Here is a 20,015-nt window from a genome sequence, read left to right on the forward strand (position 1 = left end):
ATGAAGCTAGTTTGTAAGACGGTCATCTTCTTTCTGTTAGTCTCTCCCAGCCTTGGGATAGATGAGGAATTTGCTCAGAATTTTATTGCCATTGCTGGACCTCTACCCAGCGAGTTAGTAAATAGATGGCACCTGCAGAACCAAATCCTACCCAAGGAACATCAGGGCCCTGCTGTGGCCGAAGCCCATGATTACCTGTGCCAAGAAGATCTTGTGCCTTCTGAGCTGCCCCGATACTTCTCCCACCTTCATGAGATGGGGGTGACGCATTACAAAATCTTCCTGCCATGGGCACGCATTCTTCCAAAGGGGGATGCCAAGAAGCCAGATGAAGTCCAAGTGCAGTGCTGCCAGCAGCTGCTCAAGACCCTGGTTGCTGCAGACCTCAAGCCGGTGGTAGTTCTGCATCACCAGCATGTCCCTAGCACTGTAGTCGCACAGGCCAAGGGTAGGAAAGCCAACGCTTTTGCTGACCTTTTTGGGGAATACGCAGAGTTCAGCTTCCGTGTTTTTGGGTACCTGGTTGATGTGTGGCTCACCTTCAGCGACCTGCCAGAGGTCCTTAAAAGCCTGCCTTACGATGACCCCCAGTACCGAGTCCAGGCCCTCGCTGCCGCTCATGAAAGAGCTTACACCATCTACCACGAGAAATACTCACCGGCAGGTAAGGAGAATGGGGAGAGGGATTTTTTTTTTTTTTATATGACTTTTTCACAAATATTTTGTGATGGGATTAAATGACAACTGCAACATGTAATCTCTGTGTGAATACGCTATCAGTGCTCTCAGAATTACATAGAAATGCTTGAGTAATGGGTTCCTTCAAATCCCTTATTTTGATAATTGTTTCAGAATTTACTGGTAATTGCATTTTACTTGAAATGATAGCCAAAATAGTCAGGGATAATACATATATGTGTATGTGTGCATATTTATATTTAATCTTCTAAACACCAGGAAAGTATTAAATAGCCTCCAGTTAATTTGAACAACAGAAACTAGTACTTCAGAACCAAACATTGTAATATTTCTATATGCTTTTTCTCTAAGGACTGTTGTCCATGTACTCTTAATTTAAAGACCAGCAGATGCCCCCCATGAACTGTAGTCTCATACTGTTCATACACCAAACTTTAAACGTGTTGTATAATAAAAGTGGGAGGAAGAATCTTTGATTCCTGCCCAGTCATCTCATTTTTAAAGCCTTATTGCTTATTTCAATGTCATTGAAAACTGGGGTTGGAATTGTTACCGTTTCAGTTAAGAGAGAAAGATCACGCCATCAGTCAGTGGCTGTGCTATAATCTCTTCTGTACAATGGGTGTGGGCGTTTTCATCAAGGCATGATGTGTTCCCAAGGAATACAGCTTTGGAGGTCCAGATCTAGCTGAAGAACCAGGTCAAATTCAACCATCAACCTTCCACCCAAAAGGTGGAAATCCTTGAAAATGTATTGATAAAATCCACTTAAACAAGAAAGATCATGGTTTAAAATTACATTTCTCATTTAATTGAAGTGAAATGATTTTATTTAACTTTAAAAATTAATAATAATTTAACTTTAACAAGTTAAATAAACCAATATGAAAAAAAATATTTAAGTTATAGCTTCAAATGGAAATAAATTATCAGTTAAAAATGCTTTAAAATTAGTCAAATCCAGTCCCATTCTATTTTTTTTTCCTGTGTACAAAGCCATAATAATCAAGCTAGACAGAATATTTTTTTGCGTACCTCTTCCGGACCCATAGAGGAAAGACGAAAAACTTACTGAAATGTGCCTCAAGCCACGAAGAAGCAAGGCACAAGAAGTCTCCTGAGAGATAATAGTGTCACAAAGTCTGCAGTGTCCTTTGTTTGACTTGTCTCATTGCAGACAGTGCAATTTTTAAGTAATTAAATCTTAACTCTACCTGTGTTACACAGAGTAAGAGAATTTCACCTCTTCTATGATGGATAGCCATGATTTTCTAAGCAGCTGTCCTCTTGGGTCTGCCTTCTTTTGGCTTGGAATTTATCTATCCCAGGCAGACAGCCAGCGGAGCTGTCTGAGTCCTGGGTTTTTTCACATTTTTAATTAATTTAGTTATTTTTAATTCTTGCTTTTGTCAGAAATACTTTGCAGTAAAGTTCACACTTTAGAAGTTGCCCAGCTTCCCTCTCATGTAACATGTCCCCCCAAATTCCCGGCATCCCAGCATCTCAGCAGCATCCAGGACAGAATGGATTTAAATAACAACCACTGTAGAATCACCACAAACACATGAAAATTAAAGATATTACTTATGCATGGCATGGAAGGACACCCACTGGATAGCTGTATTCAGCTCCATCTTCCTGCAAGCAACAGTGCTAAGATGGTTTTGAGCCATCATGATAACACAAGATTTATTGACAAAGACTCCTTGAATTCCACCTTTGAATTTCTACCTTCTTCAACTCGCTGTTGAAATCATAGTGGGTATTCTGAAATGAGCTACTTAGGGCACTGTCTGATGATACACATCTTCAAAAATTTTCAACTGATTTTAAAAAACCGGCAGTGAACTGAAATTTTTTGCTTGTCCTTAACACACTACTAATAGACTGCCTCTTGTTTTTTTCAAGGTGGAAAGCTGTCCATTGCTTTAGGAGTGGGTCATACCTTGGATAGTGCTTCATCGGAATTGCTTTCAGTTTTTCTTCAGGTAACTCCTTAATAGAATTTTTTTCCAAAATTATATAAATTTGATTTGATTTGATTTAACTTGATCCTAATGTACAGGATCAAGTGACATATTGCAAGTTATGTAAAATTTTAGCGAATTGACCAGTTGACCGATTTGGTAAATTTTATTTATTTGATTAGTTTGATCATGTGAAGCTTGCTGATTTTAAAAATTACTTCAGCATCATTTCTTGGCTAGTAAGCACTGATTAAGGTATATGGAGACATATTTGATCTTATAATTGGCAATTTTAGCAATATACATGCTTAAATGAAACGGCACCTGCAAAAAGTGTATTTTCTTTGCAAGTCTACTTAGTGCACCACCAAAGAAATAGATACTTTATGTTAAATAGCTGCTATTTAAAAAATCTGCTTATTATGTTAAAATGCAGATGGAGCTGTGCTAAAAGTGATCTAGTTGCACAAAATGAGGAGAACTTAATCTCTACAAAGCTGACGACATCCTTTCTGTAAAGACCAAACCCTCTATTAGGAGTTTTCTTCACCTAGACGACATTGATGTAGGATGTAGTGAACAAATGACAGCACGGGTTTTTTGCTTGTATTCACAATCCTTCAAAATTCAGTAATGGGGTAAGGAACGTTGTAGGCATGACATTTCAAGGATATAAGCAAGGTGCGGTTTGTAGGGAGGGGAAAGATATATTAGATGAGCTGACTAAACTACAAGACAACCTTGGACTGAAAAATAAACCGAAAGCTTATCAGTTTTTCCAACTTCATCAGCTGGTTTAATAAAAGAATACAATCCATTCCTTTGAACTTGATTCTAGGGGGGATAACGCTTGTAGTTTGGAATGATTAAAGATTTCTGAAGTGGGCTTTCCCCAAATGATTATTGATAAGGCCTACCTGAACCACATAGCTGCAAAGGTTTCTCTGTCTGATTAATCGCAGACTTCTTCAGTCTTAGTAATTTAAAAGCCAACTTTAAATAATTAATATTAAATTCATAAGATACTTCTAGAATTTCATTTAGCTGTTTAAATTTTACTTTGTTTAGAAGGAGAGATACAAAATGCATCTTCCCATATGGTAGCCAGTTTGTATTCATTATATTGTCCAGGAGTCCCATATAGCTGTATGACTTCTTACTCCAGCAATGTATCTTTATCAAACATTTCACAATTTTACATATTTTTAATATAATATCTGTAAAAAATACATTTTGCATCCAGGATGATTCTTTTCTCTTTCTTGTTTCCAGGATTCAGTAGACTTTCTGTCTCTCAGCCTTCAGTACTGTTGTGGAAATGAAACAGATTTCTACAAGAAATTGAGCGTATTCCAGGTAATATTATGCACAGTGTTAAAATTATAGCAGCAGACAACAGGCCATAAATAGAAGGGGAATTTCATGTTTCTTGATGCATGTCTAAACAGTTCTGACTTGCTGTGAGAGCTCAAACAAGAGCTACACTAGGAAACAGCTGCAGACTGCTCACCGACTTCTCTGTTGTTATTCTGACTTCAAAACAGGTGTTCGAAAGTGCTGGAAAGGGTCATCTTAATCAACGCTGATTATTGATTTATTATCAACCAGAATGCCATAATTATTTTGTACAGGACTGAAAAACCTTCTATTTCACACCTTAAGTCTTTGATAAGCTGTTAGGCTAATACATTTACACAAAAAGACACTGTTTTATTCTAACATGGGTCTGCGGTGGTACTACCAAACTTCGCAACTCCTCATCAGACGAGGCAGTGTCAGAAATGTTAATGAGGATGAGTCTGTGAAAGGGTTAGATCCCATGGCAGCAACAATGTCAGTAATGCTACAGGCTAGTACCTGATATTAAACCTCTGGTAGTGAATTGCATTCTTAAAATATATAAGATGAGAATCATTCAGCAACTGAATAGCAGAATAAGGAGCTACCCATGTCACTCATTCTCTTTAGGGTCTCAGCGCGCTGCAATTACTCTAAAAAGTCGGTCAAACATTTATGGCAACAAATTCTCACCAAGTAAACTTTCAAAAAAGGACATAGTTCCTTGTGCCTTTTCAATGAGAGGTCGAACACTGAAAGTTTCTGGGGGTTATGCTTTGATTTGCATTGGGCTTTTTTTGGATCAGAGAAAAACAGTGGGTGATATTTAATGCATACAGTATTGATTTATGAATTTAACTTTTAAGAACTTTGTCACCAATTCTCAGTCTTCTAGGTATTTCCTGTTCTGTGTTTAAAGCAACAAAATGCTGAGAGCTGGTTTTACTAGCTGGCTGTTGCCAGCTGGCTGATGCTTCTTTTCATACAAGTCTGTGATTTCTGGTTTTGCAGAACGTCTGGAAGGACATAGAGATCTTGATTTTTAGTCTAAAGTTCCTTGATTGTGTTTCCATTGAAGAAAATCCTTTCATATCACTAGCTGACATTGTCAAAGGTGAGTAACATATTTCAAGAGGAGAGGTTTTTTAACTAAGCTCTGCATGTCAAATTATAGAGGAAATTCAAAGTTGTCCAGTCCAGACCACTGCTATTAGATGAAATAACTTTATGGTTTCTTTCATAGACTTCTTGGGAAATTAAGGGTGGATGGTGAGCATTGAAGGAAGGGAAGCAGGAGATCTACCCCAAAGCTTTTCATCATTTTCGTCAGCCTCAAGTTGCACCAGGGGAGGTTTAGATTGGATACTAGGAAAAATTTCTTCACTGAAAGGGTTATCAAGCATGGAACAGGCTGCCCAGGGAAGTGGTTGAGTCACCATCCCTGGTGGGATAAGCATGTGGTGCTTATGGACAAGGTTTAGTGGTGGGCTTGGCAGTGTTAGGTTAGCTGTTGGACTCGATGATCTTAAAGGTCTTTTCCAATCTAAATGACTCTATGATAATTTTTAATATGAAATTATAAATATCTAATAAAAATCCAATATATTTGACCTGAGAAAAATAGCTGTTAGTTATGAAAAGCACCCTGTTTCTAAAAGTGTAATTGTATGTATAAGTAGCGTCATGCAGTCCATGGCATCTACGTTGTGACTAAGACCATCACATACCGTTTGGTTTTTTTCAGCTATTAATAAAGAAGAGGTACGTATGATTGGGTATGATGTTAATGAATTCCTGGACTTTTCATCATCTCATGTTTTAAGGTACAGTTTTTGTTCCTTAAATCAGATACTATAATAAAATAGTGTTCTCTAGAAACCTATGTGCAGGAAGACACAGAGTTTTAGTGCTAAAGTCTGCTGTTAGTTGCTGAAAGGACTGGAAAGGAATGCCTTCTGCTGAGCCCAGTCTCTTGCTGTTACAGGAAATCTTCTACCCTACTATTACAGGCAATGCAATCCTCTTCCACACTCTCATCCTTGGTTACCCAGATTGCACCTTCAAGCCAATAGTAACAAGTACATTCTCCAAGGCTTCTGTTCTTTTCAAGAGCAAAACAGTCAGAAATAAATAAAATAAAATAATAAAATAAAATAAAATAAAATAAAATAAAATAAAATAAAATAAAGAATTTCCTCAGAGATTGTGCCTACAGAAATGTAGATGTCGTTGTGCGGGGAGATGCTGAGGATTACAGAAGCAGGATTGATGAGTTTTCGCTTATCCCACAGAAACTCATGAAAGCAGTTGTAGCAGGTGAAATTGCTACATGCTGCAAGGATTTTGTTTGCACCTTTGCCCTAGCTGTACTGAATTATGAGACTCTACCTGCATTAGAAATAATTAGAAATAAGATATGTATTAGATATACAGCTCTTGAGCTGCTCTGCACTTGAGAGCTCGTCGCACTCCACCTTCATGTGCTAGCTGGACGGCAGTAGGTTGGATTGATCAGATGACAAATGTACTATACCCTAAGTGGCTTATGTAAGCTGAATAGGAAGCAAACGATTCTTTTATTCTCCGTGTTTGCAAGTTCTGTGGCACCAGCATACACCTTTGGAGATTTTAACTTCTTTTTATTCTATTTCCAGCAAAACAAATACTCTACAGGAGAATCCAGATGCTGTTCTTGCCCCCTGCTCCTCCTATCAAACAGTTTGGGAAATGTTTGCTAAGCAGTCTGAATTGGAGAGGGATTCTTTTCTGCAAGATACTTTCCCAAGTGGTTTCCTCTGGGGCACATCGACAGGTGCCTTTAACATTGAAGGAGCTTGGGCAGAGGATGGGAAAGGAGAGAGCATCTGGGATCAGTTTGGGCATGCAGGTCATGTCTACATGAACCAAACAGCAGACGTGGCATCTGATAGCTACTATAAAACCAGCTATGACGTTTACCTACTTAGGGGTCTTCATCCTCAACTGTACAAATTTTCTATATCCTGGCCTAGAATTTTTCCTGCTGGCACCAACGAGACCTTCAACTCCAAGAGTGTTGATTATTACAACCAATTAATTAACTGGCTGCTAGACTCTAATATTGAGCCCATGGTGACTCTGTTCCACTGGGACCTCCCACAAGCTCTTCAGGTTCTTGGTGGCTGGCAGAATGACAGTATCATAGATGCTTTTGTAAACTATGCAGACTTCTGCTTTTCCACTTTTGGGGATCGGATCAAGTTCTGGATTACTTTCCATGAGCCTTGGGTTATCAGCTACGCTGGCTATGGCACTGGAGAGCATCCTCCAGGAATCACTGACCCAGGAGTAGCATCTTACAAGGTAGGGACACAGGAATAACTAGGATCCTGCAGCTGCCATTGTGTTTTTGTCCTCTGATTGTTCTATACTTTAACTATGTTCAAGCCTAATGTGGCCTCTGAGACAACTATTTACTTGTTGGATTTATGATACTTGCAAAAAATGGTTTAATTAATGGATGCTAGATGTTTTAATTGTATTTTTCTATTCTGAAATCTGGTATTGATGGATAGCCAGATTATTCTGCTTATTCCAAAACATACTGCACTCTCCCGCGATCATTATTGTTTTGTCAATGCTTCTTCTTTTGGATGGAGACTACATTCTCACATGACAAGAATCTCAATGTTTAAGAGTTCCCGTGCAAAGCAGTGTGTCACATATTCCTCTGCTTTCTGCCCCCAGGTAGCTCACACAATTCTCAAGGCTCATGCCAAGGTCTGGCACCTGTACAATGACAAATACCGCTCTCAGCAACTGGGAAAGGTGGGACTGGTGCTGAACTCAGATTGGGCTGAACCCAGGACTCCAAGCAACTCGGAGGATGTGAGGGCATCTGAGAGGTACCTGCAGTTCATGCTTGGCTGGTTTGCTCACCCTATATTTGTTAATGGTGATTACCCAGATATCCTGAAGGCTCAGATCCAGGAAGCAAACCAGCAGTGCTCCACAACAGTTGCACAGCTGCCCCTGTTCACAGAAGAGGAGAAGTCTTGGGTGAAAGGGACTGCAGATTTTTTCGGTCTTTCCCATTACACTTCCCGCCTAGTCAGTGCTGTGACTAATGGGACCTGCACACCAAGCTATGAGAGCATCGGGAACTTCTCCTTGCATGTAGATCCTTCTTGGCCACAGACTGCCTCTTCTTGGATCCACGTGGTCCCATGGGGATTAAGAAGGCTGCTGAAGTTTGTGTCTCAGGAATATACAGGGTCAAAGATCCCTATTTACATAGCAGGAAATGGCATGCCAACAGCAGATGCAGGGGATCTTATTAATGACACTCAACGAGTGGATTATTTCCGCCGATACATCAATGAGGCTTTAAAAGGTATGGAGATTTTTTTTTTTTTTTTAATAATGGCAACTAGTTATTCTATCCCTTCTGTGGTAGTTAACTTTAGAACACCACCACCTGCATAGTGATAAGAGGTCAGCTGCCTATTGTGTATGTAGTGTGACCTCATATACTTCAGCCTGTCTGGTTTCCAGATATGGAAATCTCTGTTCTTTTTAGATAGGAACAGGTTTTTCATATATATGGATTAATGTAGCCTGGACCTTAATGTCAGTCCCTCTGCGAGAACAGTGTCTTATAATTCAGCTTCCCTGAAGATGATTTGCCTGCAGGCAGGCTTTTACCTACAGACATCTCATAGATCAGGGCTGAACGATGTCTTTACTGATTAAGCAGATCTAACTGACAGCATTCTATACCATTTCAGGTTAGGATTTTTAAGGAGATATTTATATCTCAATCATTTTGAGCAAGGTTCAAGGTATGCTTGTATCTTTGCGAACTGCTTATCAATTGATGTAAAAATAATATCAGTGACTTGAGTTCTGGACAAGCATAGAGATTTTCGATTTCAAATAGAGATTTGACTTATATTCTCTTGAGATACACAGATCAGTACTGTCAGGAAAACTTTCTAAATATGCTGTATTAAATAGGTTGGTGATCAGCGTACAGCATTTGATCTTCTTGACCTAGTTCTCAACATACTGATACAAGCGTTAAAAGAGCTACAGAAAACACAATTTAGTATTGCTTTTATGCCTCAGCAGAAGTAAAGAAGATGGACTGCATATGGGAAGAGAACTTCCCTGGAATGAGAGAGATCTAGTGCTTTTTTTAGGCAATGTGAGGAAGGATGCTGAACTTGTCTCTGCTAGTATTGGATATGCTGTTCTGCTAAAAGAAACTCTCTTCTGCTCAGGGAAGATATGCGAGCATGTAGTGTCTCAGTTTAGCTATAGTGTTAAATATAAAAATGCACCATAAACCTAAACTGATGAATTGTGCTTGAAAACAAGAACACAGGGAAAGGGATACCCATGGCACAAGTGTCCTCTACTCAAATACCTCTTGACTAATATTTCTTTTCTCATGCATTTTTATCACTACGCATTTGACCAGCTCCTGTTACAGTGCTGACTGCTTTTCTTGCCAGATACTCTAATTGTTTTGGGCGGGGGTGTTGTCTAAAAGATACCATTCATAGAGGTTTGGCCTATCACACCGTTACCCTCAGTTGGGGTGCTTATGTTGTGCTGTGCTGTGTTCAGAAAATGTCCAAATAAGTAACAGTGTCTTGTACTGTTTCTGTGACAGCCATAAAACTAGACACAGTTGATGTTCGGTCATATATTGCTCGATCCCTGGTTGATGGCTTTGAAGGCCCAGAGGGTTACAGCCTAAAATTTGGGCTGCATCACGTGAATTTTGAAGATAGCAACAGACCAAGGACTCCCAAGGCGTCTGCTTATTTCTATTCCAGTGTTATTGAAAAAAATGGTTTCCCACACAAAGTCTTGGACAGATTTTCTACACCATTGGTGTTTGACCTACCCATGCCATCAAAGTTGCCGAATTTACCAGCATCAGAAGTTCCCTCCAAGGCAAAGGTTGTCTGGCATAAGTTTTCATCTCAAACAGACTTTGAAAGGGACAAGTACTTTTATGGGACATTTCCAGAGAACTTTACATGGGGTGTGTCTTCTTCTGCCTACCAGATAGAGGGAGGTTGGGATGCTGATGGCAAAGGACCCAGCATTTGGGATAACTTCACCCACATCCCAGGGAATATAAAGAATAATGATACTGGAGATATAGCTTGTGACAGCTACAACAAGGTGGAGGAAGACATTTACCTGCTGAGAGCCTTAGGGGTAAAGAACTATCGTTTCTCCCTGTCCTGGCCTCGAATTTTCCCTAATGGAAGGAACAACTCAATAAACAGCCATGGAGTTGACTACTATAACCGTCTCATTGATGGGCTAGTTGCAAACAACATCACTCCAATCGTCACTCTCTACCACTGGGACCTGCCACAAGCTCTCCAGGACATTGGTGGCTGGGAGAGCAGCGCGCTGATTGACCTGTTTGATAGTTTTGCGGACTTCTGTTTCCAGACCTTTGGGGACAGGGTGAAGTTCTGGATTACATTCAATGAACCCCAGGTCATTGCCTGGGTTGGCTATGGCACTGGGGAATTTCCACCCAATGTCAAGGACCCTGGCAGCGCTCCCTACAGGGTTGCCCACATCTTACTGAAAGCTCACGCCAGGGTCTACCACACTTATGACGACAAATACAGAGCGAGTCAGCGAGGGGTCATTGCTCTGTGTCCCAACATTGACTGGGCTGAGCCGAAGACACCAAGCGACCCCAAGGACATAGAAGCTGCAGACAGGTACCTGCAGTTTTTGGTGGGGTGGTTTACACACCCGATTTTCAAAAATGGGGACTACCCCGAGGTCATGAAGTGGAAAGTCGGGAACAGGAGTGAGCTCCAGAACCTTCCGTCATCTCGCCTACCGGTTTTCACAGCAGAGGAACGTGAATACATCAGGGGCACGGCAGACGTTTTCTGCTTCAACACCTACACCTCCAAAATTGTAACCCATGCAACAACACGGTTGAAGCCCTTGTCTTATGAGTATGACCAGGAAGTTTTAACAACGGTTGACAGCTCCTGGCCTTCCTCAGCTCTTACTGGCCATCGGGCTGTGGCCTGGGGGCTGAGAAGGCTACTGAACTGGATCAAAGAAGAATATGGAAATCCCCCAATATACATAATTGAGAATGGCGTGGGGATAAAGACCAAATCGAATATTGATGACAATACCAGGATATTTTACTACAAAACATATATTGATGAAGCTTTAAAAGGTACCAGTGTTTGCTTTTGTTCTGTTGGCGTTGTGGGTCTCCTCTCTAGATTTCTGGTTACTTTATTCCTATGAAGAGTAGTTTTTAAAAGTGATTGATATCAGTCTTTAAATATTTGGAACACAATATAAGCATAGTGTTTCTTTTTATGATCTCCTTTGCATGACTGTTTGTACTTTGTATCCTCCAACTATGAAGAGTCTCTTAATGATCCTAGTTGACCAGTGCCAGCTTTAAAAAGCTAGGAGCACGTGAATTCCTTGTGGTTCATTTAATGTGTGATTATACTACTGATGCTCTTCCATTTGTTTCTGGTCTTTCAGCTTACACGTTGGATGGTGTCAATCTGAGAGGATACAATGCTTGGTCCTTTATGGATAACTTTGAATGGCTGAATGGTTATGATCCAACGTTTGGATTGCACCAGGTTGATTTTGACAATCCCAACAGGCCAAGAACCCCAAAGCGCTCGGCTGTGTACTATGCAGAAATCATCCGCAATAATGGTATCCCATTGCCAAAAGAAGATGAATTTTTATATGGAGAGTTTCCAAAGAACTTTCGGTGGAGTGTGGCAACTGCAGCATATCAGGTTAGAATTTTGGATGAGACACCTACAGCTTCTGTAACACCATAATTTACCATAATTGAGGGTTAGTGTAACAACTGCTGTAAAAGGGAGGAACTTGGAGATATTTAAGGGCATGGTTATAAGACAGGAATTGACACAGCAGCATGGGCTTCACACAAGCCAGCCAACATGGAGCAGCAGGTGAACTGAAACAATGCCTGTTCTGTGACATTGTACTTCGCTAATATGTCTTGCCTTGAGGCCTAAGAGGTCTTACTAGTTCAGTACAGCAGAAACATTGCTATTTCTAGTCTTAAGCTGGTAAGTCAAAATATTGTGTGGTGCCACAAAGACTAGCGGGCTGAAAACTTTTCTAGGCCAAGACCTAAATTTGGGGTTTACTAACAATTCCACCCCCATCTTCAATTACAGATTGAGGGAGGATGGAGAGCAGACGGGAAAGGACTTAGCATTTGGGACAAATTTTCTCACACTCCTTTGAAAATCAGCAATGATGACACTGGAGATGTAGCTTGTGACAGCTACCACAAGATTGAGGAGGATGTGGAAATGCTGAAAAGCCTCAAGGTGTCTCACTATCGCTTTTCAATCTCCTGGTCCCGCGTTCTTCCAGATGGGACCACCAGATACATCAATGAAATGGGACTGAACTACTACGAAAGGCTTATCGATGCTCTGCTGGCAGCTAACATTATGCCTCAGGTAACTAAAAGTGGTAACTTGCAGGTAACTAAAAACCAGCAGAACCCAAGTCTGACACTCAGTACACACGTGTGTGTTTTCATCCACACCCTCCTTCACAGAGAAATTGTTTTTCATTGTGTTCTACAAGGAAACATGGTTTTTGCATGAGCAAATGAACTGGGAATATAGTGATACATTAGAAATTACTACCCAGAAAAATCACAGTAACCTTATTGCTGGCTGTTTCCAACTTCTTGTCCCTCATGTGCTTGGAAGTACATTCCTCAAGGACCTACGTAGTGATCTTCCCAGAGACTGAGGTGAGGCCGACCAACCTGTAGTTTCCACAATCCTCCTTCTTGCCTTTTTTGCAGATGGGTGTAACCGTTATTCTTTTCCCAGGAGTCAGAAAGCTCCACTGATCAGCATGGTTTGTCACATATAATGGACAGTGACCTCACCACTGCATCACTCAGCTCTTTCAGCACTGTTGAGTGAATCTGACCTGTCCCCATAGACTTGGACGCACGTAGCTGTTTTCTGTATCTGCCTGTAGCTTCCCCACTGCTGGCTGTCCCTGTGCTCCCCAGACCACGTGGTACACGCAGGGACTGCGCATGGCTGCACCAAACGCTGCATACATGCGCATGCACACCATACAGGGGGCAAGCCAGGAGCATCTATGTAAGCATCGGAACACGCCTGAGCAAACTTGTGCCTTTGAGGCATTGCTCTAGACCGGTCCAATGGAGGTACCGGCCTGACCAGGTGTTCTATTGAACTGTATTTCACCTGAGAGCCAGTGCAGGTGCAGCAGTTCTTCACTGACGAGTCCTTGCTGTCACAAGGTTGTTGTGGTTTTTGGTAAAAGCTTCATCTTCACATTAGGCAGTCCCTAGAGTTTGAGTCATTTCCCCATGCCCTAAAGAAACTGAAACACTGGCAAAAAGGTTTTTTTTTTAAGTGCATGAGTGAGCGCTACAAAATCAAACACCATTAGGAACAGGTAGCTGCAGATCAAAGCACAGTTTATTTATGTTCATAAATGAGGCTGGGTTACTGTCCTTATTTCCAAAAGTAAGAGTGACCGGTTGAGTCCTTTCTCTTGCTGTCTTTCCACACAGGTAACCCTCTATCACTGGGACCTCCCACAGGCGCTGCAGAATGTCGGTGGGTGGGAGAATGACACGATAGTTCAGAGGTTTAAGGAATATGCTGAGCTCCTTTTCCAGAGACTGGGAGATAAAGTGAAATTTTGGATAACCCTCAACGAACCCTACAACACTGCATATTGTGGCTATGGCGTTGGCACAGCTGCTCCGGGTAAGACTGCTGGGCGTAACCTCAGAGCCTTCACAGCACTCAGGGCACAACTGTTTCACGTGGCAGCAGAGTAGATGCTAGGGGCTTGCAAAGGTAGGGCAAGGAAGGTGGTGTGGCGGGAGTAAATGGGGTTTGGACTGCTGTGGTGTGGTGAACAGGTCCTTCTTTCACTTTGCCTGTCCCCTCCAAGACCCATCCTCCTTCTTCCACTCCTCCAATCCACCCCTGCTCTACAACCTCCAGATTATACTTGCTGGCTGGAGCAGACCCCATTTCCAGGCCAGCTCCAGGGACTGTGGAGAAGGGATAGGGCTGGAGGAGGGCCAAGCTCAGCGGAAGGGCAGAGGCAGGGGAAGGGGAGGGGTGGGAGTTGCCCTGAACACACAGCTTGCTGCTCTCCATCCTGGCAGCAGCAGCCTGTTGCCGGGGCTGGCAGCCCCACACGGGCAGAGAGCTGAGCCAGCTCGTGTCCCACCGTGGGGGAGGACGGGGCAGTGCAGGGTCCTGCACAGCCTGCCCACTGCAGCTGCGACTTCAGCTGTCCCTGCTGAAGCAGCCACCTCAGCCCAGGGCTGGGCCCAAGAGCACCAGCTGCTGCACATTTCTTCATTTACTGGGGGGCAGTTCTGGGTGTCCTGGGTGTTGTGTTAACCTGGGAAGCAGCCGGTAAGAAAGCTGGGAACTGCTGCTCCATCACCTGTGCTGTCACTGTCTCTGCAGGCATCTCTGTTCGGCCAGGGCGAGCCCCCTACGTGGTGGGGCACAACTTAATAAAGGCCCACGCAGAAGCCTGGCACCTCTACAATGAGACCTACCGGGCAAAACAAGGAGGATTAATCTCTATCACCATCAACTCCGACTGGGCAGAACCAAGGAACCCACACAACCAGGAGGACGTTGAAGCTGCCAGACGGTACTTGCAGGTACAGAGACACCCTGTCACAGCTCTCCCTGCTGCTCCCGGGTTTGTTCATAGTGTGTCCCCCCCGTCTCTGGGTGCTGGAGATGCCCAGAACCCAGGTCAGCATCTCACTGAAAGACAATGATGAGCCAGAGGTGTCGCTGCAAGGAAACGTATCACCCTCTTCTGGTAGCTGATCAAGTATGCAACGGAAATGAGACAAAATAGGGTTGCAGTGACAAAAGCTTATTAAATTTAATGCCATTATATGGGCATCCCTGCGTATCTCCTGTGCCTCTTCATATAAATTCAGGTACCACCTATAAAGCAGCACGTGAAGGAGATATGTTTAAATCCCTTGTTTTGATACATAATTTATCATTCTTCCTTACTTCCTGGCTTAGTTTCTTCTAGGTTGGTTTGCTCATCCCATTTTCAAAAATGGCGATTATAATGAAGTAATGAAAAAGAGGATTCGGGAACGCAGTCTGGCTCAGGGTCTCGAGCAGTCCCGGTAAGAGCCCAGGCACATATCTGCTTTTGTTCCACTTGCTGTGCTGAAACATGCTTTTCTGATAGAAGTGCTAAATTTCACTGATTCTGTTGCAATGTTAGCGTAAAAGTCTTACTGTATTCTCACAGAAAAACTCTAGTGGACGTTTTGCCTGTTCCCTGTCTTTACCTGCCTTGCAAACTAAATTTACTAATATATCTTTGGGGTAATAAGTTGGCAGCTCAGATTGATACAGTAAATGCTCTGCATTAGACACAGTGCTTTACCCAACGACCATGGTAAATATGTTTTAACTTTTTTTAAAACTATGTACTGAACTCGAGCACTGAGAACTCATTGGGCCCTTTGAATTACATTTCTTATTTTCCATTCCCATTAATTGGTCTTATTGTGGCAGCAGTGCTCCCTCTCGAATGTTTTTTCTTTTCTCTCCCTTTCTAGGCATATATAAGGAAAGCTCTTTTTTTCCCTCTTCCCTTTAATAGCAATTAATGGGATATATTAGATCTGGGGCTAGTCCTGATCATTTCTCTCTGAAAATGTGAAAACCCGCTTGATTTGAAATGAGGTGGAAGAGTCGGGACTCGGCAGCAAAGACAGGGCTCTTCAAGATTTGAGTTGTGCTTTTATATGTGCCTAAAACACTTGCATTCTTAGGCACTTTTTTTTGGAGACATTATTTCTTCTCTGGTGGTTGCTGCCATTAAGACAGCAAAGTCACTGTGTGTTGCTTTATGAGATAACGTGCCCAAGCATCTCGGTCTGGGGAAGAAGTCTCCTGTCCTCAATCTAAGCCTGCAAACTCTCAAGCATCTCCAAATTGCCAGGAGCGCTGGCTGCATTTTCAGCAGGGGCTGCCCAGGGACCTAGTTTGCAGGAGGATTTTCTCCCTCTTTTGGCTAAAAGAGACCTGAAACCTCGGTGGTCACCTTGGTGATCCTGCTGAGGAGCAGTGCAGGTCCTCGAGTCACCATTCGAGCAGTGCCTCACATTCACCTTCTAGTTTCTTTTTTCATGTTCTAGAGCTTGTTTGCACCCAACAAGTCTTATCAGCACTGTCCTGGCGCATGCTTGTAGCCACTTACAGCCGTGCTTCAAAGCCGCTTGCCCCACGTGAACACTCTTATGAACAAACACTTGAAGAAAAAGGGGTTGCTTAGTGCAGTTAGAGGTTGTTGAGCTGCATTTTCCATTTATACATGTTAGCTATCTTCCTTCCCCTTTCCCTTGGGCTTTTAGACACCTCAATGTTATATTCCACAAGCTGCAGCAGTGAAGGCAGACCCTGTGCAAATTTAACCCTTTGGGATCCCAACACTGGGAAGAAAGCCATGTCTAAAGGGAAGAAGGTCACGTATCAATTTTACAGATGCTCTTGGGGCAAAAGAGTTTCTGATGTCTCTGACTAGAAGTACTTTTGAGCTCAAGCACAGCAAGATAAAACATACAGAACAACTGGTAAATAACCCCCATGTCTTTAGCTCTGTTTCCTGCTCCAGAACAAGCGTTACTTAAGGGTCGGTGGACCCAAGAGCCTGGCAGCAGCTCTGCGCTGACGTGGGGTTTCTGCCACTAACTTCTTGTCTGACCACGAGCAGGGCCTCTAGCCACCAGGTGTCTCCTTCCTGGTCAGTGGAAGGTCTGTTGCTCTCTGGGAGAACATTAGATCAGGCAGCATAAACTGCGTGTTCGAGCAAGAGCTCAGTTTAGCTTATACAATGTGACTGGGGAGCAGAAGACGGGGAAATCCTGAAAAGACATTTTGAGGGGTTTATGCTTTTTTTTCTGTTTTCTATTGCAGACTTCCAGAATTTACTGAAAGCGAAAAGCAAAGAATTAAAGGCACATATGACTACTTTGGTCTAAATCATTATACTACAGTTTTAACGTACAACGTGAACTATCCTGCTGGTGTTCTGTCATATGACTCCGACAGGTAAGAGATGAATGTAAACTACCGGTCAAGTGAAATACGTGCACCTGGAGCCCGGGCAATGCAAACTGACAGCAAATAAGACCATGAGACAAATATTTTAAGCTGTTATAGTCAACAAGAGGGAAAATATCCCCAAACAGTATCTGTGATGATATTTTCACAGAAGTCCAGAACAGCCCCTTCTTTTTACAGACCTGATGATAAACACGAATGTTTAAAACAAAACAAAGAAAATTAGGGGATCTACTAAAGGAAGGAGTCTGCACTTGTGAGTCTCCCAATGGTTTGAGATCAGCTGTAAACAGTATTTATCGTATTATTTCCTGCCCCCAGTCTGCAGTTTGAACTGCCAGATTATCCTGGTTTATGGATACTGCTCCGCTTTCTGTTAAACAGTTGTTAGTTCCCTCACCACATCGCGGTAAATGTAAGTTCAGAGCCTAAATAGCTAAATCACTTCATGGTTAAGTATGCAAAAGTCAAGACTTTTATTTAGATAACAATTTCTTTCCCCAGCTTCAAAAGGTAGACAGTAGGAGCTTACGGTTTTTCTGATGAGAATTAAGGTAACGGGGGGACCACACACCGGGGTGAACATTGGCTGTCTTCTGAAACGTTTCCACAGAGAATATATAACATTATTGTAACGTCCCTTTGCTGCTGCATCCCAGACCCTGTGGTTCAGCCCAGCAGAAGGACACTGGGCTCAGTCCCGGATGTAGGTGTAAACGGCAATTTTGTGTGCTCAAGCGCTGCTTTATACATGGAACGGTACAAATGGTGTCAAAGGACAAAGATTAGGAGCCAACATGACATCTTAAGCCACAGCTGATTTAAGCAGAATTCGATCGTAAAGCAAAGTGTGACAAGTGTTTTCTAGAGGTTTGTGAGCGCCAGCACCACCTCCGCCCACTGCGCCTTCCCCAGCCTGCCACAACCTCACCTCTGGTTCAGTTTCCCACAGAGCTCGGCACCGCATTTCCCAGCCCAGTGGCAACGAGTTGCCAGGCGCTTGGGACTGGCCCCTTGACCAGCATGTCCTCCTCCGCAGGGGTGTAGCTTCAGTAAGCGACCGCAGCTGGCTGAACTCCGGTTCCTTGTGGCTAAAGGTGACACCCTTTGGTTTCCGAAAGCTCCTGAGATGGATAAAGGAAGAGTACGACGACCCTCCTATTTATGTGACTGAAAACGGGGTCTCAGAAAGGGGAGCCTTAGACTTCAATGACACTTGGCGAACGCATTACTACCGGAGCTACATTAACGAAGCACTGAAAGGTAAGAATGACTATGTAAATCTCATCATCCAAATCTCTAGAGAGCAGCAGTGTCTCGCCACAAGACTGACGTGTATAAAGCAAGTTGTGAAGAGCTGCAAGACAACTGCCCTCACACTTGCAATTTACACGTGCGCAGGGGTTTATTCTGCGTCCATTCCTGCGAGCCTCTGGGGGTAGCAGAAACTGCCCACGGACAGTCACCACGCTGCAGGGCAAGGGCATCTGAAGGAAGAACAAACCCTGGGTTTAGGAGGGTAACTGTCCCTGTATAGCTGCCTCTGGCAAGAGAAGGCGCTACTGCTTGATGAGTAGCTATTTTGACTTCTAGTTTGACTACTGCTGTGTCTAAAAACTGCATCCAACTAACCAAAAAAAACCCCAACCAAACCCCAAACTGGTTTCAATTACAGCAATGGTCAAGCAACATGGGGGAAGGGCTTTTTCGGTTTGCTTCTCTGATGTACTGGGAGCTGCTGGCCAGATGGTCCAAAAGTGCTCGTTTACTGCCTTTCAGCAGCGAGGCCCAACAAGCGCTTGTTTAAGCAACAGTTGCGTGTTAATGGCTTTTCTTCTCTGTTCCTAACCCCTTGTTTATTGGGCAAAAGCTTTGATTTTTGAGGCAGAGAAGAGCAGCCTTCAGTCCCGGCAGGCTGACTGAGCTACCCGGGCTGCGCGTTAGCTGTAACGTGGCAGCTGAACTACCTCAAAGCAACTGAGCTAAGGCAACACACGGGGGAGGTGGGAATGGGGACAGTGAAACCGATGAGGCAATAACCTCACTGCACCCAGCACCCTGCCGCTGCGTCCTGGAGCACCTTCATGCCACTGCTGGCCTAGTGGTGACACCTCCTTGTCACCCAGCTGCAAACTAACCTGTCTGCTCTGGTCCTGGTAACAGCCGTTGTGCTTGACGGCGTCGACTTGCGAGGCTACACCGCGTGGACGCTGATGGACAACTTCGAGTGGGCAATGGGCTTCGACGAAAGGTTCGGGTTATATCACGTGAATTTCACAGACCCCAACTTGCCGCGGCGCCCCAAGGCCTCTGCCAGGTTTTACTCGCAGATCATAAACTGCAACGGGTTTCCAGACCCAGCAACGGGCCCACATCCCTGTCTGGAACCGGAGCCTGAAGGTAAGCGATGCAGCAGAAACCCTGCTTGTGTCTCTATCTGATTCTAATCCCAAAAGATTTCCGTCACTTGTAGTCTTTAAGGACACCACCATTTTCTGCAATATTCTTTTTAAGGGCTCCAGCAGCACACATCAGTCTTCGTTAAGACTGAAGCCATTCAGTCGCTTCTGCACGCAAAACCCAAACAAGGACTAAATTTTGTGCGATAGCACCTCAATACGTGCCCATCTCCAAAATGCAGCAAAAAAGTTATTCTGTTCTACTTTTCTCTGATGAACAGAACTGCCTAAGATGTTTTCCAAAGCACACACATTCAGCATTACCACATCATTTTTTCTGAACAGTTTTTAATACTTTATATGAATCTGTGTTTTGGGTAAGCCTTTGGAAATATTCTTTTGTCATTTACATTCTCTGAACTAGAGGAGTACAT

General features: G+C 43.2%; 2 protein-coding genes across 2 annotated transcripts in view; one reads left to right on the plus strand and one right to left on the minus strand.

Moving 5' to 3' along the window:
* The window catches only part of LCT (lactase), a 21,119-nt gene continuing 1,104 nt past the window's right edge, over positions 1-20,015 (plus strand). The window contains exons 1-16 of the mRNA XM_054208395.1: positions 1-664; positions 2,608-2,687; positions 3,939-4,022; positions 5,016-5,118; positions 5,749-5,827; positions 6,659-7,346; positions 7,731-8,376; positions 9,661-11,220; positions 11,544-11,812; positions 12,224-12,514; positions 13,621-13,819; positions 14,540-14,742; positions 15,125-15,234; positions 17,036-17,170; positions 18,222-18,445; positions 19,346-19,582. Coding sequence (XP_054064370.1) covers positions 1-664; positions 2,608-2,687; positions 3,939-4,022; positions 5,016-5,118; positions 5,749-5,827; positions 6,659-7,346; positions 7,731-8,376; positions 9,661-11,220; positions 11,544-11,812; positions 12,224-12,514; positions 13,621-13,819; positions 14,540-14,742; positions 15,125-15,234; positions 17,036-17,170; positions 18,222-18,445; positions 19,346-19,582 — 5,572 coding nt within the window. The remainder of the gene's footprint in view (positions 665-2,607; positions 2,688-3,938; positions 4,023-5,015; positions 5,119-5,748; positions 5,828-6,658; positions 7,347-7,730; positions 8,377-9,660; positions 11,221-11,543; positions 11,813-12,223; positions 12,515-13,620; positions 13,820-14,539; positions 14,743-15,124; positions 15,235-17,035; positions 17,171-18,221; positions 18,446-19,345; positions 19,583-20,015) is intronic.
* UBXN4 (UBX domain protein 4) overlaps positions 19,538-20,015 on the minus strand; it is an 18,347-nt gene continuing 17,869 nt past the window's right edge. Inside the window, exon 13 of the mRNA XM_054208394.1 lies at positions 19,538-19,749. Within this exon, the coding sequence (XP_054064369.1) occupies positions 19,740-19,749 (10 nt within the window). The 3' untranslated portion in view covers positions 19,538-19,739. The remainder of the gene's footprint in view (positions 19,750-20,015) is intronic.

The sequence above is a fragment of the Rissa tridactyla genome, chromosome 7, assembly GCF_028500815.1.
Source record: "Rissa tridactyla isolate bRisTri1 chromosome 7, bRisTri1.patW.cur.20221130, whole genome shotgun sequence".
In the NCBI taxonomy this organism is placed as follows: domain Eukaryota; kingdom Metazoa; phylum Chordata; class Aves; order Charadriiformes; family Laridae; genus Rissa; species Rissa tridactyla.